At 40.6% G+C, this 19,159-nt stretch overlaps 1 protein-coding gene across 1 annotated transcript; it reads right to left on the minus strand.

Moving 5' to 3' along the window:
* Nucleotides 1-2,089: 2,089 nt before the first annotated feature.
* On the minus strand, nucleotides 2,090-5,505 carry LOC120423722 (ribosome quality control complex subunit NEMF homolog). The gene is made up of 2 exons (XM_039587626.2): nucleotides 5,233-5,505; nucleotides 2,090-5,169 (listed from the first exon to the last, which is right to left on the minus strand). The coding sequence occupies exons 1-2, from the start codon at nucleotides 5,289-5,291 to the stop codon at nucleotides 2,178-2,180; spliced, it is 3,051 nt and encodes a 1,016-aa protein (XP_039443560.1). The 5' UTR covers nucleotides 5,292-5,505; the 3' UTR covers nucleotides 2,090-2,177.
* Between the last annotated feature and the right edge of the window lie 13,654 nt (nucleotides 5,506-19,159).

Here is a 19,159-nt window from a genome sequence, read left to right on the forward strand (position 1 = left end):
TTCTAGACAATTATTGTTCACAACGATAAAGCATACACTGTAACTGAAAATCGCACTTTGCTGAGTTCGTTTTCGCACTTTTTCATACACAAAAAAGTGTAATCGCAGTCGAACTGAAAAAATCGTATGAAAAAGTGCGAAAACGAACTCAGCAAAGTGCGATTTTCAGTTACAGTGTATTTTTCCGAATACAATGACCGAGGTCAAACTAATGGTACGTTCGTTTGAGGGCTAGTTCCGCACTGAGTGCCGCAGAACTGTCAAAGTGTTTTTTTAGAAAGAATTCGCGCTAGTTCCGCACGGGTTTCGAGTGATTTTATCCAGGTTTTTAAGCGAAGATGGCGTTCGAATGGCGAACATCCGAAATGTCAAAATCGCGCAGTAGCACCAACATTAGAAAACAAATCCAGAGTTTTTTTTGAAAAGGACCAATAAACTATTGTCACAGACAAACAGACGTGACTCTCCATACAAATATTTTTTGAAATTCATCGTCCTTCATCAAACCACCAAATCACGGCGACGCCAGCGCTGCCTGGTGAGCTTATGCCGAAGCGCAGCCCAAACATACCAATACAAACCCATTACTGTCATGTGTCATGTCAGTGTATGCGTGAGACAATCAAGCCTTAACGATTGTAAACATCAACAGCTGATTTAAATAACGTTGTTGTTGCTTATCGTCAGTACTCGATGAAATAAAAATAAAAATCCCAACGATGGGCGTTTCGAAACATCCGCGGGAAATGTGTCCACGGCGCAGTTAGGTTGCGTTAAACAGCAAAAAGTGGCGAATGAGATGAAAAAAGTCGCAAAGATTCCAAAAAATCGAAACAGAACAACTGTGGAAGATTGAGTCGCGCTCACGATCGACGCAACATCGCCAAAAGGACGACCAGCAGCAGCAATCTGAGCAACAATCCATGAAGGATAAGCAGGTTGCTCCGAAGGAGATGACTTCACCGCAGAATCTGGCTTCCTCCGCAGTAGCGGACGCCTCATCAGCAGCTTCGGCAGCGGCAGGCCTACCGGGTTAATAGTGGGCCAAGGGTATGTCTTCGCTAGTCAGCCGCTCATCCGACCCTGGTCGAAACTGCCCCAATCTTGTTCTGCAAAGCCTGGATTGTGGATCACCGTTAGAATTCCTGAATTCTATCATATTTTGTTTTGTTTTCATTTGCTGCCACGTGCTCACGCTCAACTTTACAACAACAAAAACACATTACACACACTGAGGAAAGACGGGCGAGCTGTCACGACAGCAGCGCCATCAGCGCCGGGTGAGTGGATGCCGAAGCTAAATTGCATTTGAAATAACCGTTTTGGCTCGGTTATCGAAGGACGATGGTTCCGAACTCGAGTGTCCCGTCTGTTTGTCTGTGCTATTGTCTTTCATATGTTTATAGGACCTAATAAAAAAAAACTCAAGAAATGTGGCTGTCATGCCATGGCACACTTTTTTCGGAATATTGGTACCACTGCGTGATTTTGACATTTCGGACGTTCACCATTCAAACGCCATCTTCGCTTAAAAATCTGGATACATATGGTACGTTCGTTTGAAGAGCCGGTGCGGCACTGAGTGCCGCACCAGTCAGTGCCAGTTTTGGTTCAATCGAACGTCATTTGTCAGTGTGCGTGGAACTCGCATGAAACTGGAAAAATATCGAGTGCGGCACTAGAGTTTCAGTTCCAAGATGGCGGCGAAACTCGTGCGGAACTAGCGCGAGTTTCTTCAAACAAACACTTTGACAGGTCTGAGTGCGGCACTCAGTGTGGAACTAGCCATCAAACGAACGTACTAATAGCTTTCCTCAATAGGGGGATGGCGTCGCTATTTTTAGACCACATTTTCCACTTTTGCTCATCGAAACCGACTACTTTATCGACTTCATTTTGCTGGGCGAGATAGGACGCCGTCTATTTTTAGACGATGACTCAGCACTTTTCCACTCTTGCGCTTAGAAAAACCAGGTGGCAGCACGATGTAACGCCACGTCCCTATGAGGTAGACAAAAAGTAAAATTTATAAATTAACTGAAACGATTCTCGGAAAATAAAAACAATGATTGAATTTAATATATTTTATTGCATAATGACAACAGTTTTCGAATACCCTTAACAACTACTTATTGATCGCCAAACAAATTTCACAAACTTCAACCCAACATCTCGCCTCACTTCTTCACCTTCTGCATCTGCGGCGCCGACAGCTTCACCTTGCCCGGAATATTCCGCGCCAGCGTCTCATCCTTGACCGCCTTCAGCAGGTCCTTCTCCCGGTGCGAGCACTGCTTATCCTTCAGGAAGATCTGCAGCGCCGTCTTGCTCGCCTTGCCGCGCTTTCCCGTTCCGGGCGTCAACTTGACCTTGAACTTGTAACTGTGCAGCGACTGGTACGGGGCTACCACGGGGATCGCGAACAGCAGTTCGTCCTCTTCGTGGGGACATCCGGTCAGGGAGTCGAGCATGTCGACGTCCGCGGCAGCGGGGGTGTCGTCGGGGACCTCTTCGAGGTCGGCCGCCTTTTGACGCGGGGGAGGCTTCTTTCCGGGGTATTTTTTAGCGGGGTCGCTGACGGAGGCTTCTTCGTTTTGGGCTGGTTTAGCTGGGACGTTGCCGGCGGACTTGAGGATGTCCATCATGAGCTTGCGCTCTTCCTCGTCTTGGTCGCCGTACTTTTCCTTGATTTTGCGCAGTTTGGCCTTTTGGCCACGCTTGAGGGGGCCCTGCTTTTGGGCGGCTTCGAGGCGGCGGCCGGCCCGCACGGCCGCGTCCTCCTTGGCCTGTTCCTTGTTCTTGGCCTTTTGCTTGCTCTTTTGGACCTGCTTTTTGCGCGGGGGAGCCGGCGTGATGATGAAGGGTTTGTCGTCGCCGAGGAATACGACGGAGTCGGGATCGGGGTGGGAGGTGAGTCGTTGGAGGGTTGGGTCCGGCTGGACGGACACTTTGCCGGTGTCGTGCTCGACCTTGATGTGCGTGTCGGGGAATTTGGGGCCGGAGTCATCGTCATCGTCTTCCGAGGTGGATTCCGGATCTTCTTCCTCTTTAATTGTTAGGTCTTCGACCTTTTCCGGTAGGTCTTCGCCAGCTTTTTCTTCATGCTCCGACTCTTCACCTTCCTCTTCGAGCTGAATTTCCTGATCCTGCCCCTTCTCCTCCTCCACGCTCACAACCGACTCCTCGTCGAACGTCCGCACCTTCCGCTCGCCCTTGTGTCGCTCGACCGAACTTTCCTCCAGCTTGAACATGAAGCTCAGACCCAGCACCAGATGGCACGGCGGCAGAAAGTTCTTCTTCCCGCGGATCATGAAGCTTCCCGTGGTCAGATACTCGCCCGTCGGCGCCGTCTTGCTGACCTGCTCACTCCGCACCCAGTACGCACTCGTGACGACCTTCGCGTCCCACGCCACGCTGTACGAGATGGCCATCGTGCCGGCCTCGAGCAGCGTCTTGGGCGGGATCTCCGCCCCGGACGGGTTCTTGATGACCACGCTGGACGCGCCCTGAATCTCCGCGTGCACGTAAATGTCCGCCGGGCGCATGTAACGCTTCACGAGCAGCTCGTTCTGCTGCTGGTCGCGCCCGCCAATCACCAGGTAGTTCTCCGAACTGATGAACCAGTAAAACTTCTCGAACCAGTACACCTTGCGCGCCTTCGAGATGGTCGTCTGCGTCCGGACGTCCTTCAGCGTTTGCAGCGTCTTCTTCTCGGCGTTCTTCAACGCCTTCGACGAAGACTCGATCGTTTTCTGCTCCTTGCGGGCGGCGAATCGGCGCTGGTCGTAGTATTTACGGGCATTCGCGAAGGCAGACAGCGCCAAATCGACGTCCACGACCATCGGTTCCAGCTTTTGCTCGTCGTCTTCGCGTTCCTCATCCTCCTCCTCTTCTTCCTCCTCATCCAAAACCGCGTACGGATCTTTCAGCAGCAGCGAAATGTGGTTGATCTCGAGCTTCAGCTGCCGGATGCAGGACGCGATCGGATCGTTGTTGGCCTGCGCCGCCTTCACCAGATCCTGAATGTCCGACCAGGCCATCTGCGACGCGAGCGCACTCTGCACCGCCAACAGCGCACTGTCCACCAGGTTCTGGTTCCTCGTGATCAGCTCCGCCTTCTTCCGGTCCTCCAGCTGGGCCTTGGTCAGGTCGTCCAGTCGCTTCGCGTGATCGGTCCGCACGTTGGACAGCTTCTTCAGCGCTTCCCGCTCCTGCGCGAACGACTTCAGGTCGATCTTCTGACCTTCCAGTGTGGAGTAAAACTCGTCAACGGCCGCGGTGAAGCTCGCGAACTCCTGGTACGGTTCGTCCTTGTACTGGTTGTACAAGTACGGTTGATATTCCAGATTCGTCAGGTAGTACTCTTCAGGTTCGCCCTCTTTAGCCGGCCTAAGCTCCTTCTTCTGGATGATGAACCCTTTCGACGGTTCCCGCATTCCCTGCCGCAGCATCGTCTCCGCGTCATTAATAGCGCACATCAGCGCCGTCATGTCCTCCTCAGGATTGAACACCTTCGCAAATTCCTTCGCGATCGCCTTCTGCTTCTTTTTAACCTTCTTGGACACCTCCGGAGGAACGGGATTCAACTCCCCACCAATCCGACACCCAAACAGCCCGTACTTCGTAAGCGCGTGGTCAATCACCGACGCTCCGTACTCCAGAATCGGATTCAACGCCGTCCGCAGCGTATCCCCCGGATTCGCCTTCGCAATCGTCTCCCTCACCTTCTCCATCGGCGGCGGCCCCCTATCCTTCTTCGCCCGATCCTCCGGATACTTCTCCCGCACCGCAAACCGCAACTCCTCCCCCTCGACGTGCGGCCGCAAAATGTTCAAGATCTTCAGCTCGCAATCCGTCAGCAAAATGTTACCCCGATCGTAAAGCTCCAAAATTATATGGTAAGCCGCTTCCCCGGAACCGAACTGAAAGTCCACGATCCGATCTACCCCCAGTTGGCGCAAACTCTCCAGCCGTTTGTTCTTCAGATGCTTCCGCATCTTCATCGTAAAGCCCGACGGGGCCACATTCTTAGGCCACTCGAACGCCGTCGTGTGGAACCGATTGCCGGACTCCAGCAGCAGCACCACCTTCTCCTCGTTCCGGACCAGCCGGATCAAGTACGTCTTGTTGTCGATGTCGTAGATCTGGTTGACACGCATGCCGACGAGTCTGCGGAAATCGAAAAAAATCATTAAAATTCCAATCAATCTAAACCAGCGAAAAAACACAAACCTTTGAAGTTCCGTCACGGAACAGACCACATCGTAGGTGTTGAAGCGCGTTTTCGTCATCGTGAATTTCCGCTTCACCTCAACTTCACGCACGCTAATATCAAACTCGCGAGTATTTTCACGCGCAATTTATTGCGGAAATTCGGCAGATAAAACGATCGACTTTTTGCAAAATTGTGAAAGGCGATTTTCTTTTCCACCTCCGCCTGACTGAAAAGAAATCGCGATGACGACGGATGACACGCTTGCTGTTTTTCCGATGTCTTGTTGTGAAATGAAAAACGTCAAAAGTAGGTCTATTCCCGTACTTGCAGAATTGCAGAATTTCTGCAGCTTCTGCAGAATTCTGCAGCCAGCATAAGTCACTTTTTTGCAGCACGTTCCCGTACTTTTCAACTCGCTCTCTTCATCTCTCTCTTTTGCAGAAGTTCTGCAAGGAGAGAAGCCGCAAAACTTTTGCCTGGGTAGCGCGTTCCAGTACTTTTTCTGCAATGTTGTACACAGTTGAGTGGATTTACTCAAATTGGGTATTGAAGTTTTTTTTAATTATTTCAAAACAATTAAAGAATGGATTGACAAAAATTGTAATTGAAAGAAGTTTACCTCTAGAACGGGGACTTATTTTTTATGCAAATCAACATTTTATCTTAAAAATCAAGCATGTACCATTTATTAAACTAGAAATAAATAATGCTTAGGTAGACATTTTATATTAGAAACAACTCAAAACTTTTACATTAGGTAAACAATTTAAGAAATGAGAATGGCAGGTACGTTTAAAAAACATAATTAAAAAAAGAAAAAGGTTTAATATAGAAGGTAAATTTATATAGACCATAAATACATGTTTTAATAGCAAAATGTTTGAAAGATAATATAAATAAATTATGATAGGATTTCACATCGAAGAACAACGGTGACGCAACGAAATTGACAAATAAAAAAAATGAATCACAAACTCTACAATTATGAAACTCATAAATTTATAAATCTCAAAATTAAGAAATTCCTGATTAAAAATATAAAAAAAAATATTTTCAAATTGAGGAACTTGAAAAAAATAAATCAGATATTAGAGAATTTTAAAAATGCAAATATTTATTTCTGAATAAAAAACAATAAATCAGAAATTCAAAGCTTGATAATTCAAATAATTAAAAATTAAACATTGAAATTTCAAAAAAATCTTAATTTTCAAAATTTGAAATAAAAAATAAAAGTTTCTAACTTAAAAGTTCCTAAACTTAGAAATTCAAATATTTTTAAATTCGAAATAAATGAATCAAAAGTTTGATTATTTCAAAGTTTAGAACACCAAAAATCCAAAAGTTACAGTTTAAAAAATAATAAAAAATTAAGAAACTAAAAAAAAACTAAAATAAGTAAAATTTTAAAATTCTGTACATAAAAAAATGAAAACTTAAATATTTAAAACATAGAAACAGTTCGTACTCTATTTGCCGAAGAACTCGTCAAAATGTTCAATCTCTAAATCCTCTAAACCTGATTTTCTAATGACTCCAAAAAAATGTACTTTTTGTGATTCAAGATGACGCATTTAAGAATTTCCGAATTTTAGAATTTAAACTTCCTAAAATTTCAGAATTCAACTAAATTACATCACATTTTTTGGTTCAAATAAGAATACAAATTGGTAGCACCGTTAAAGGTACAAATTATTATTTGGCAATTAAATTTACCTATTATTTAAACACACATATTTAGTCTATTCAAAAAGTTATCATTTTAACACTAAAAAAATATCGCTATATCATTTACATTAATGAACTAAGAATGAAATCGTTAACACAAAAAATCGTTCTCAATAAAACCAGACATAAAAAACTAACTACCCAAAAAAATCATCAATTCAAAATATACAAACGTCTCTTCAAAAGACTAATTCAATTTAGTGATAATATAACAAAAAAAATATTACAACTAATAATAAAATGCTTGATTTCACCAAAATTGCAAACTTTATGTAAGCGTGTACTCAACATCCATCACACCAACTTGCAGTCACTTTTCAACAAGAAAGAGAAGAGAGAGCTTGCAGAAAAGTACGGGAACGGTTTTGCTGCAACTTCTGTCTCTCTCATTGCAGAAGTTCTGCCTGGGAAAAAAGTTACTTATGTTGCAGAAAAGTACGGGAACGCTCTCCCAGTCAAATCAATCCGAATTTTGAAACGGAATCTAATTAGAATCGTACACAAATTCCGGTTCAAACGCAACAACCGGTTCGAACACGGAACCGGTTGTTGCGTTTGAAACGGAATTTGTATACGATTCTAAATAGATTCGGTTTCAGAATTCGGATTGAGTTAACTGGGCTGCTGCCGATTTCGTGCAGAATTGCAGAATTCTGCAGTACGGGAATAGACCTAGTGTCAAAACCGCCGGCTGACTGCGATGCTGGGGGGTGCGTCGATGGTGTGGGAACGGAGGACTGCTGTAATGGGTGTAATTCAAAACATAGATTATTAAGAGGCAGTATTTGTAGATTCTGCTCGGTTTGTTCTAGAGATCGTATCGAGGTGCTCCGATTTGGATGAAACTTTCAGCGTTTGTTTGTCTATACATGAGATGAACTCATGCCAAATATGAGCCCACTACGACAAAGGGAAGTGGGGTAAAACGGGCATTGAAGTTTGAGGTCCAAAACACATGAAAAATCTTAAAATTGCTCGCATTTCCGTAAAACTTCATCAATTCCAACTCTCTTAGATGCATTCGAATGGTCTTTCGAAGCCCTTCAAAATGTGCTATAGACATCCAGGATTGGTTTAACCTTTTCTCATAGCTTTTGCAAATTACTGTTAAAAATGGATTTTTTTAAAACCTTAATAACTTTTGGCAACAGCCTCCAACACCCATACTCCCATAGGTCAAAAGTTAGGGAATTTCATGGACTATAGGCCTACGGTATTAACTTTTTGGCCAATCGCAGTTTTTCTCATAGTTTTACGATTTTTCTAGAACAAACATTTTACAACGTTAGTTTTTGCCCTGTAGGCCAAGAAGACGGCGCTTTTTGGTCTCAATTTTGTCATATTCGGAATCCTCGGACAATTTCACGTAAGTTACAAGTATTGGAGTTGTAATTTTGATTTAAAAAATAATTAAATAAAACATTTTTGAAAAAAGAAATAGATATTATTTACCCTATGATCAATACGTCAAATGTTGTATCAAGTAGGCGAAAACTTGTTTTACTCCTAATCCGACAAAATGCTAAATAATATTTTAATTAATTCTTAATGGCATTTTTTCCAAACAAACTCAAAATTCCAACAACTCAATCTAATGTATAATTTGTTCTGGGGATTCCGAATATGACAAAATTAAGACCAAAAAGTGCCGTCTTCTTGGCCTACAGGGCAAAAACTAACGTTGTAAAATGTTTGTTCTAGAAAAATCGTAAAACTATGAGAAAAACTGCGATTGGCCAAAAAGTTAATACCGTAGGCCTATAGTCCATGAAATTCCCTAACTTTTGACCTATGGGAGTATGGGTGTTGGAGGCTGTTGCCAAAAGTTATTAAGGTTTTAAAAAAATCAATTTTTAACAGTTATTTGCAAAAGCTATGAGAAAAAGTCAAACCAATCCTGGATGTCTATAGCACATTTTGAAGGGCTTCAAAAGACCATTCGAATGCATCTAAGAGAGTTTGAATTGATGAAGTTTTACGGAAATGCGAGCAATTTTAAGATTTTTCATGTGTTTTTGACCTCAAACTTCAATGCCCGTTTTACCCCACTTCCCTTTGTCGTAGTGGGCTCATATTTGGCATGAGTTCATCTCATATATAGACAAACAAACGCTGAAAGTTTCATCCAAATCGGAGCACCTCGATACGACCTGTTTCACATCGGTGAAAAACTCGCTCTTAATTATCTAGATGTTTCACTTCGGCATTTTCCCATACATCCAGTTGGCGACACCCCTTTAGCGATCCGAGCGCCACCACAGTCAAGTTACAGGTACTAAATTGTTAAACAAAATCGTAGCACTCTTGCACTTTCGACCAAACGTTGGATGACATCAAAAAGTGTCACTTATTTAGTTTTGACTGCTGGTTTGTGATAAATAAATTTTCGTGGAATAAAAACGGTGGTGTTGATGACTGTGAATGAGTTCCAGCGGACACTACAGGGCACCGATGAACCGAGAAGATTCGACTGTCGGCGGATGATAAAAATTCACGCCAAGTGTAAATAAATATATCTTAGGGCATCTCCAGCGCTGGGTGCAAACATCGAAGTAAAGCAAATTTGCACCCGACGTCAACCCCACCGCGGTACCGGTCGCGGTAGCAAATTTGCTCTCAGTTCTTCAGGATTTCACTTTGCTACCCGCTATTCTGCTGGTTTGCTACGGAGGCAAATGGAATGTTGCACGGAAAATCGAATCATGCACGGAAAAAAAAATTTAAATTGTTTTTTTTTTGTGCAAAAAAAAACAAATTTAAAAATAAAAAAAATAAAAAAAATTAAAAAAAATTAAAAAAAATTAAAAAATTTAAAAAAAATTAAAAAAATTAAAAAAATTTAAAAAAAATTAAAAAAAATTAAAAAAATTAAAAAAATTAAAAAAATTAAAAAAAATTAAAAAAATTAAAAAAAATAAAAAAAAATAAGAAAAATTAAAAAAAAATTAAAAAAAATTAAAAAAAATTAAAAAAAAATAAAAAAAATTAAAAAAAATTAAAAAAAAATTAAAAAAAATTAAAAAAAATTAAAAAAAATTAAAAAAAAATATAAAAAATTAAAAAAAATTAAAAAAAAAAAAAAAAAAATTAACACATACGAGGTTTGACTGTAAAGGTCTATAGTTATACCAAGTCTTGAGTCTCGGATTAGTATCGCTTTTTTAGCGTAAATCGGATCGGTTCGCGAATAGTTTTCGTATCGGTCGAAGCATAAGTGAACGGACAATCGGTGGAATATCGAGTACAGCAGCAAAATTACGGATTAGTGCGAATATCGAGCAGAATCTGGATTGTTGGTATTCGAACAGACTACGAAGCAAGTGCTAGATCAGCAGAGTGGTGTTACCAAGAGAGAGAGCGAAAGCTAGCACCGCAAGCTCGCCTCTTTAAACGTGCAGGCAAGCTTTCTACTGCTACATCTGCTAGCTTCTACTGGATCTCCATCGTCAACAGCTCGTTTCATTGGAAACGCACCTGTCGTCCGTTGGTGGAGAAACGCACATCAACTGAACTGCAGTATACGGACTACACTAGCGTGTCCCAAAAAGTGAGAAGCTGAAATCGAACTACACGGCTGGACCTTCTAACGCTTGGTCGTTGTAGAGTAAATAGGGTAAAGCGTAGTCGTCTTCCGTTCCGACGGGGCCGCAAAACAGGCCACCTGGACCTTAACCCTTGGGTGGGTCTGAGTTGAGGTAAAAGGGTAGTCGTCACTTGCTTAGGCGGTGTCGCAAAACCGATCACCTGGACCTTTAACCCTTGGGTGAATCTGGTGTGAAGGTGAAAGGGTAGTCGTTCCTTGTTCAGACAAGAACGCAACGTTGTACTGGTTCTAAAGTGAGCTGCAACGCTGTTGCGGCCATGGCCGCGCTTAATCCACTCCCTCCCGGGGATCCTCCGGATGGGAATGCTGGACCTAGTGGTACAAACGTAAACGCGAGGACAATGCCGGAATGGATGGATCGACAAGGAATGTTTGGGCAACGGATTGTTCTGCTCCTGCAACCGACAGGAACAAGCATGCTACCAAATAACCCGTTCGTAATCGGCAAATCGATCGAACAAACCTGCGGAAAAATCGAGTCAGCAAACACGGAAGAAAACGGTACAAAATACGCACTGAAAACTCGAAGCGTCGATCAAGCAAGAAAACTGCTGGCGATGACGAAGCTCATAGATGGTACCAAAGTGGAAGTGGTTACCCACCCCAGACAAAACGTATGCAGGTGCGTGGTCGTTTGCAGAGAAGCTATCGAACTCAGCGAGGACGAATTGGTCACGGAACTTTCGGCACAAGGAGTGGTGAATGCGCGCCGATTCACAAAACGAGAGGGTAATAACAGAGTGAACACCGCAACAGTCTGCCTAACTCTGAATGGTACTGTGGTCCCCAAACACATTTGGTTTGGACCGCTCAGAATAACTACAAGGTTGTTCTATCCATCACCGATGCTGTGCTTTAACTGCAGTGACTATGGACACACAAGCAAGAACTGTAAGAAAGAAGCCGTTTGCTTCAACTGCTCCTTGCAGCACACCGTTGAGCCGTCGGAAGGTGGACGATGCATTTTGGACCCGTATTGCAAGCACTGTAAGGGGGCCCATCCAGCTACCAGCAAGGAATGCCCTAAGTACAAAAAGGAGGTGGCAATAATTAAGATCCAGGTAGAAACGGGAGTAACTTTCGCGGAAGCGAGACGAGAGTATGAAAAGCGTAACCAATCGCATGGATTACCCACCCACGCTGAAGTTGTTGGCGCCCAGAAAAGACTGGAAGCCATTGGTAAAGAAAACGAAAAGGACAACGAGATTCGCCTTCTCAAGGAAGAAATTGAGAAATTGAAGAACACTGCTATGGATAAAAACAAGGACGAAGTCATCACTTCTCTAAGGTATGAACTCGAGCAAACCAAGAGACTATCAAGCGCCTTGATGAAGAAGTTACGCGAAAACAAATTTGCCAAAAACGACAGCGAAATTGAATCGGATAAAGACAGCTCAGAAAAAGAAGGATCGCCAAAGCAAGCTAAATTCGCCAAAGGACAAGCAGGAAAACTGCAGGACAACCCAGCCCAGCCCGAGAAAAACCCCCGCCGTGGTCGTGGAAGGCCACGGAAAACTCCAACACTTGAACCAGGAAAGTTTGATGCAGAAATGCACTCCACTTAAACATGGACTTAAGCACAACAAACAAAATCAAGGACAAAGAACCAGCTATGAACAAGAACTACTCGAACATTATTTCATGGAACACCCAAGGACTTAGAACCAGTAAACCAAATTTGAAAATACTATGCAGCAAAATCAACCCATCTGTACTATGCCTCCAAGAAACCATGTGCTCATCTAAGGACCAAGCGAACATCAACGGCTACAGCATATACTACCGACCGAGAGCTGGTGGCGACCGTGCAGCCGGAGGAGTTTTGGTTGGCGTGAAACCTGAACTGGACAGTGAAGAAATCGACCTGGACACCAACCTGGAAGCCATCGCTGTTAAGGTAGGTCCCCCATTTAATCTGACCATTATCAATACATATCTGCCACCGGGGCAAGCCATACAAGCCTCGGATATTGTACACCTGATAAACCAAGTCCCCCAGCCACGCCTACTCGTGGGAGATATAAACGCCCACCACCCACTATGGGGATCGGAAACGTTCAGCGCCCGAGGACTAATGTTCGAGGAAGTATTGAACGAATGCAACCTGGTGGTCCTGAATAAAACAGATCCAACCCACATTAGTGTTGCGACCGGAACTCTCACGAGTATTGACGTGGCATGCTGCTCAACAGAAATAATAGACCAACTAGATTTTTCTGTACTACAAGACTCCTACGGCAGTGACCATCTACCATTATTGCTAACTCTCCCTGACACGGCCCATGCCATCCGAACGCGACCCAAATGGAAGATCGAGGAAGCAGACTGGGAGACATTCCAGACAACAGTGCAGTTCCCCCTCATGCCTACAGCTACACAACAAATCTCCAGCATTACCCAGAAAATACTTGAAGCAGCGGAACAAACTATACCGAAAACGACGGGGATGGTGAACAAGAGGGCGGTGCCTTGGTGGAACCAAGAGGTGGCCTCCGCTGTCAAGAGCAGGAAGAAAGCCTTGCGTGCACTGCAATCAGCCAAACGGAACAACTTGGAGAATCAAGAGGCTCTTGCAACAGAATTCAGAGCAGCCCGCTCGCATGCACGCAAAGTCATCCAGGAAGCACAACGGACCTCGTGGATCAACTTCGTCAACGACTTCACAGTGCAAACACCTGTTAAAGAAGTGTGGGAGAACTTCCGCCGGATCCAAGGCAAGTGCAAAACGAACCGTATCAGTGCAATAACAGCCGAAGGAGGTACTGTGTCTAAAGATGAAGATATTGCTGAGGCGCTGGCTAGTTCTTTCGCTTCCATCTCTAGTAACGATGCTTACAGCCCCGAGTTTCGCGCATTCAAGGATCAGGTTGAGCAAACTCCTCTGTCAATTCCAGCTGACACGAGTGCTGAGTACAACAAGCCCTTTTTATTCACTGAATTTGAAGAGGCAACGGCAGGTTTGCGTGGCTCATCACCAGGCCCTGACACTGTCCACTACTCCATGATCGTAAAGTTACCGTTGGATTGCAAACGACAGCTTCTTGATGCGTACAACCGGCTGTGGCTCGGTTCAGTATACCCACCCGAATGGACGGAATCGCTGGTGATCCCTATCTTCAAAAATTGTGGTGAAAAAGCAAATCCTCGTAACTATAGGCCAATCTTCTTGAACAGTTGCCTGGGAAAGGTGTTTGAGCGAATGGTCAACAATCGTCTAGTTCACATCATCGAGACAAGAAGATTACTGCATCCTCACCAGTTTGCCTTCCGGAAAGGAAAAACTACCGTTGACCACTTGGCTGAGCTCGAGAAAGTGGTACGAGCAGCCTGGAACAAGAAGGAGTACGTTCAGGGGATTTTTCTGGATGTTACCAAGGCGTACGATACCACCTGGAGAAGACTGGTCCTGAACCAACTGCGTGACTGGAACATAGAAGGTCTGATGTTGAAATTCTTGGACCGAATGCTGGAAAATCGCTCATTTAGAGTTTTTGTGAACGGCCAGCTGTCGCAAAGCAAGATCATGGAAACAGGCCTCTGCCAAGGATCAGTACTGAGCGTCACCTTGTTCTTGGTGGCTATCAACACATTGGTAGCACGGATGCCGCCCAGCATAACAACACTCTTGTACGCAGATGATGTTGTACTGCTGGCCAGTGGACGAAATGTTGAAGAAGTTGAGAACGACTTGCAAGCTGCACTGAAGGCGGTGGAATGCTGGCAGAGCTCAACGGGATTTAAAATTTCTGCGGAGAAAAGCGCTACGGTCATCTTTAGAAGCTACGGAACGAGGAAACCACCGAGCAGAGCTGCACTGGAGCTGAATGGGACCCTGATCCCAACCAAAAAGCAGCACCGATGTTTGGGCGTTATCCTGGATCAACATTTACTGTTCAAGACACACTGCGAGGAAGTGAAAGCGGCTTGCCGACAACGAGTCCAGCTAATCCGTTGTGTAGCATGTAGGTCATGGGGTGGCGATAGGAAGACTCTAATCAAGCTGTACAGAGCCACAGTGTTGGAGAAAATTCTGTACGCAGCACCTATAACAGCTGCCGTCAGTGACAACGTCCTGAAGATCCTCGAGCCAACACACAACACAGGCTTGAGAGCTATCTGTGGTGCGTTCCGTACCAGCCCTGTAGATAGTCTCCAAGCTGAAACAGGAATCCCGAGCCTGAGAGTGTTCTTTGAACAGCGGACAGCGATCTACGCCGCCAGAAAAGCAGCCATATCAGCACAGAGCATAACCCAGCCAGCAGAAGACGACTCACAATCAGCAGGAAGCAGTACCGAGAGCAGCTACGATAGCAACAGTTCAGGAGAGGAGTGGAATTCGACTAGGCATCGAGGTCCGCACCGTGGAGTGGAAACTGCTGAAACAAGAGGAAAGGCGATACTTGAAGAGCTGGAACTACCGTTACCCGAGCTGAAGATATTCACACTACCATTGTGTCCCCCCTGGGAACGCCGACGGATCCGGATAGACAAAACATTACTCGAAGCTGAACGAGCCGGAGCAACTTCAACACAACTGAAGGAGCTCTTCGTGTCCCGAAGGAACACGGAATATCGCTTGTGTGAAACAATATTCACCGATGGATCAAAGAAAGATGGCAGGGTTGGTTACGCGATGGTTAGAGGGGACTTGGTTGTTCGAAGAAGAATCAGTGATCTGAGCAGTATCTTTGCTGCGGAGTGTGGTGCGATCACTGAAGCGCTCAGGTGGATAATTGGTCAGAATCGCGTGGGGACCTACCTCGTCTGTACAGATTCCTTTAGTGCCATCACGGCTTTGGGGAAACGAAAAACTAAATGCAGATGGAAGGACGAGATCAACATCCTACACAATCAGGCAGAATGTAATGGCACGGAGATAATCTACATGTGGGTGAAAAGTCATGTAGGAATAGCAGGCAATGAGAAGGCAGATGAAGAAGCGAAGCAGTCATTGAACGACAGAAACATTTGGGACAGAAGCGTAGACTTCAAGGAGTTCAGGACGGTGATCAAGAAGAGGGCTGTTTGGCGCTGGAATGCGGAATGGAGCGGAAAGGTGGGCAACAAACTACGAGAGGTGAAGAACTCGGTACTACCTTATCGGGATGTATTTGTTGGATCGAGGAAGGAAGACGTCATTCTGACAAGACTCAGGATAGGACACACCTTGCTAACCCATCAGTATCTGCTGGAGAAGGACAGTGCGCCGCGTTGCACAAGGTGCAATTTGGCGCTGACGGTGAAACACATCTTAGCGGAATGCCCTGAGTTTGAAGAGCAGAGACGCCGAGCTGGAGTACCATCCAACGTCAGGGAAGCCTTGGCTGATGATCGAGATATGGCGAAAAATGTGTTGAAATTTTTAAAGGCTACTGACATGTATGGAAAAGTGTAAAGATTCATAAACAGGACCCGAAAGACTCATAGTTAAAAGGTCCTAAATAAATAAAAAAAAAAAAAAAAAAAAAAAAAAAATTAAAAAAAATTAAAAAAAATTAAAAAAAATTAAAAAAAATTAAAAAAAAATAAAAAAAATTAAAAAAATTAAAAAAAAATTAAAAAAATTGAAAAAAAATTGAAAAATAATAAAAAAATAATAAATTTTTAAAAAATTAAAAAAAATTAAAAAAATTAAAAATTTGAAAAAATTAAAAAAAAATTAAATAAAAATTTAAAAAAAAATAAAAAAATTTAAAAAAAATTAAAAAAATTTCAAAAAATTTCAAAAAATTTCAAAAAATTTCAAAAAATTTCAAAAAATTTCAAAAAATTTAAAAAAATTTAAAAAAATTTAAAAAAATTTAAAAAAATTTAAAAAAATTTAAAAAATTTAAAAAATTTAAAAAATTTAAAAAATTTAAAAAATTTAAAAAATTTAAAAAATTTAAAAAAATTTAAAAAAATTTAAAAAAATTTAAAAAAATTTAATAAAATTTAAAAAAAATTAAAAAAATTTAAAAAATTTGAAAAAAATTTAAAAAAAGATTAAAAAAATTGAAAAAAATGTAAGTTTTTTTAAAAATCTTAAAATTTTTAAAATTTTTAAAATTTTAAAAATTTTAAAAATTTTAAAAATTTTAAAAATTTTAAAAATTTTAAAAATTTTAAAAATTTTAAAAATTTTAAAAAATTTAGAAATTTTAAAAATTTTAAAAATTTTAAAAATTTTAAAAATTTTAAAAATTTTAAAAATTTTAAAAAATTTAAAAATTTTAAAAATTTTAAAAATTTTAAAAATTTTAAAAATTTTAAAAATTTTAAAAATTTTAAAAATTTTAAAAAATTTAAAAATTTTAAAAATTTTAAAAATTTTAAAAATTTAAAAAATTTTAAAAATTTTAAAAATTTTAAAAATTTTAAAAATTTTAAAAATTTTAAAAATTTTAAAAATTTTAAAAATTTTAAAAATTTTAAAAATTTTAAAAATTTTAAAAATAAAAAAAAATTATATTTTAAAAATTTTAAAAAACTTAAAAATTTTTAAAATTTTAAAAATTTTAAAAATTTTAAAAATTTTAAAAATTTTAAAAATTTTAAAAATTTTAAAAATTTTAAAAATTTTAAAAATTTTAAAAATTTTAAAAATTTTAAAAAATTTAAAAATTTTAAAAATTTTGAAAATTTAAAAAATTTAAAAAAATTTAAAAATTTAAAAAAACTTAAAAAATTATAGGAAAAATTAAAAAAAAAAAATTTACAGTCATCCCACATATTCGGAACACCCACAAATTCGGAACACTTTTGTAGTAATTTGTCAATAGAATGCAAAATGCAAGTTTTCTGCCGAGCCTGCTAAGTTTAGGGCCTTTATTTGGACACTCTCTTGCTATTTCACCAGTGAAAGTAATACTTTTAAAACAAAAACTGCATTTCCAGACATTGCCTCCAAAATGCCTGTTTCATGATTGTGGGATGTTATTGTGTCTCCCACAATTGTGGAACACATGAATTAAACTTTTATTTTCACAAAAAAGTTATCAGACCATTCATAAAACATTACTAAGCATGAGTTTTATTGGTTTCAGAGTGCAAAGTCATTATTTTGTAAAAAATATGTACTCCTGGAGAGAAAAATGGTTTTGTTTACATCGTAAGAAAAAAGTGTTCCGAATATGTGGATTTCAAGGGTCAATGTTTTTCTTTGAAAACTTGATCTAAAACGTAAAAATGTACAGCCGGTCTATACATCAATCGAAAGATCGCAAGAAAAGCTTTGAAATGAAGGTAAAAGCAAATCATTATGTTCAATTATCAATTTTATATGATTTGTTGAACATTGGCCGATCTGTAAACTGTTCCGAATATGAGGGATGACTGTAGGCCGTTGCAAATATTTTTTGAAGTTTATGTCCCTCGACTCTGGTCCAGGTCGAGGGGGGGGGGGGAAGGGGGGCAAAACATAATAAAAATTGAAATAACAAGCTATGTTCTCAACAATTGAATGAAAAAAGTGTTTTAAAATGCATTTCACAACTGCCCAGTTGTTTTGCAATCATTATTTTTCAAAATATCCAATTATTGAAGAGATTTTTTTTTCGCCGAAAAAAAAAAATTGAAAATATTTTTGACCGAACCCAGACATGCTAAATATGATTTTAAACGCAGGAAAATGCATTTCTAATTGTTTTCAGTTGGATGGACTTATATTTCCTTTAAAATTTGGGAGTTTTTTGAAAAACGTATTTTTTGCCGCCTGGTTTTTCGAACCGGGGGCGACATAAACTTTGAAAAATATGTGCAACAGCTTAAAATAATTGAAAAAAATATTATTATTTTTAAATTAAAATTTTGCAAAGGTAAAAAAAATTTGGAATTTTTTATTTTTAAATTTTTGAATTTTTATTTTTTTTAATTTTTTAATTTTTGAATTTTTGAAATTTTGAATTTATGAATTTTGGAATTTTGGATTTTTTGAATTTTTGAATTTTTGAATTTTTGAATTTTTAAATTTTTCAATTTTTGAATTTTTGAATTTTTGAATTTTTGAATTTTTGAATTTTTGAATTTTTGAATTTTTGAATTTTTGAATTTTTGAATTTTTGAATTTTTGAATTTTTGAATTTTTGAAATTTTGAATTTTTGAATTTTTGAACTTTTAAATTTTTGAATTTTTGAATTTTTGAATTACCCACAAGAGCAGACATAGAAAATCTCCGAAACACGCATTCAAAACTTTGCCCCCGGCTTGCCGGTACTTGTCGGGTATCAGAAAATGAGTACCCGACAGGTACCGACACATATTTTTCTTCTACAGATGAACTTGAGATCAAATTTGATACCTGCTTTGCTACGCGCGGTGGGAGACTCGGGGGCAAACTCGAGAGCAAATTAGGTGGGAATCAAATCGGGTAGCAAATGGTTTAACTTTCGACATTTTCGAAAAATGAAATTCTTTGAAATTTTCAATAGGATTAAAAATTTAAATGAACTTTTAGCATTTCTAGGCATGAATCAACACATAATTATTGATTTTGAAGGTAAACGAGAGCAAAAAATGATAAAAACCCATATTTGTCCCCCGCAGTGGGCTTGTTTCGGTGGCAAATTTGCTACCCTAGCGGTGGGGATGACGGAGTTTTTTCAAGGTGGCAAATTTGATCTCGGTATTCATG

The sequence above is a fragment of the Culex pipiens genome, chromosome 1 (genome assembly GCF_016801865.2).
Source record: "Culex pipiens pallens isolate TS chromosome 1, TS_CPP_V2, whole genome shotgun sequence".
NCBI lineage: Eukaryota > Metazoa > Arthropoda > Insecta > Diptera > Culicidae > Culex > Culex pipiens.

Bases quoted from the DNA above. Each gene is read 5' to 3' on its own strand.
- LOC120423722 (XM_039587626.2), bottom strand. From the start codon at position 5,291: ATGACGAAAACGCGCTTCAACACCTACGATGTGGTCTGTTCCGTGACG. The intron at 5,170-5,232 runs GTTTGTGTTTTT...CGATTTCCGCAG, and splicing joins TCCGTGACGGAACTTCAAAG to ACTCGTCGGCATGCGTGTCA.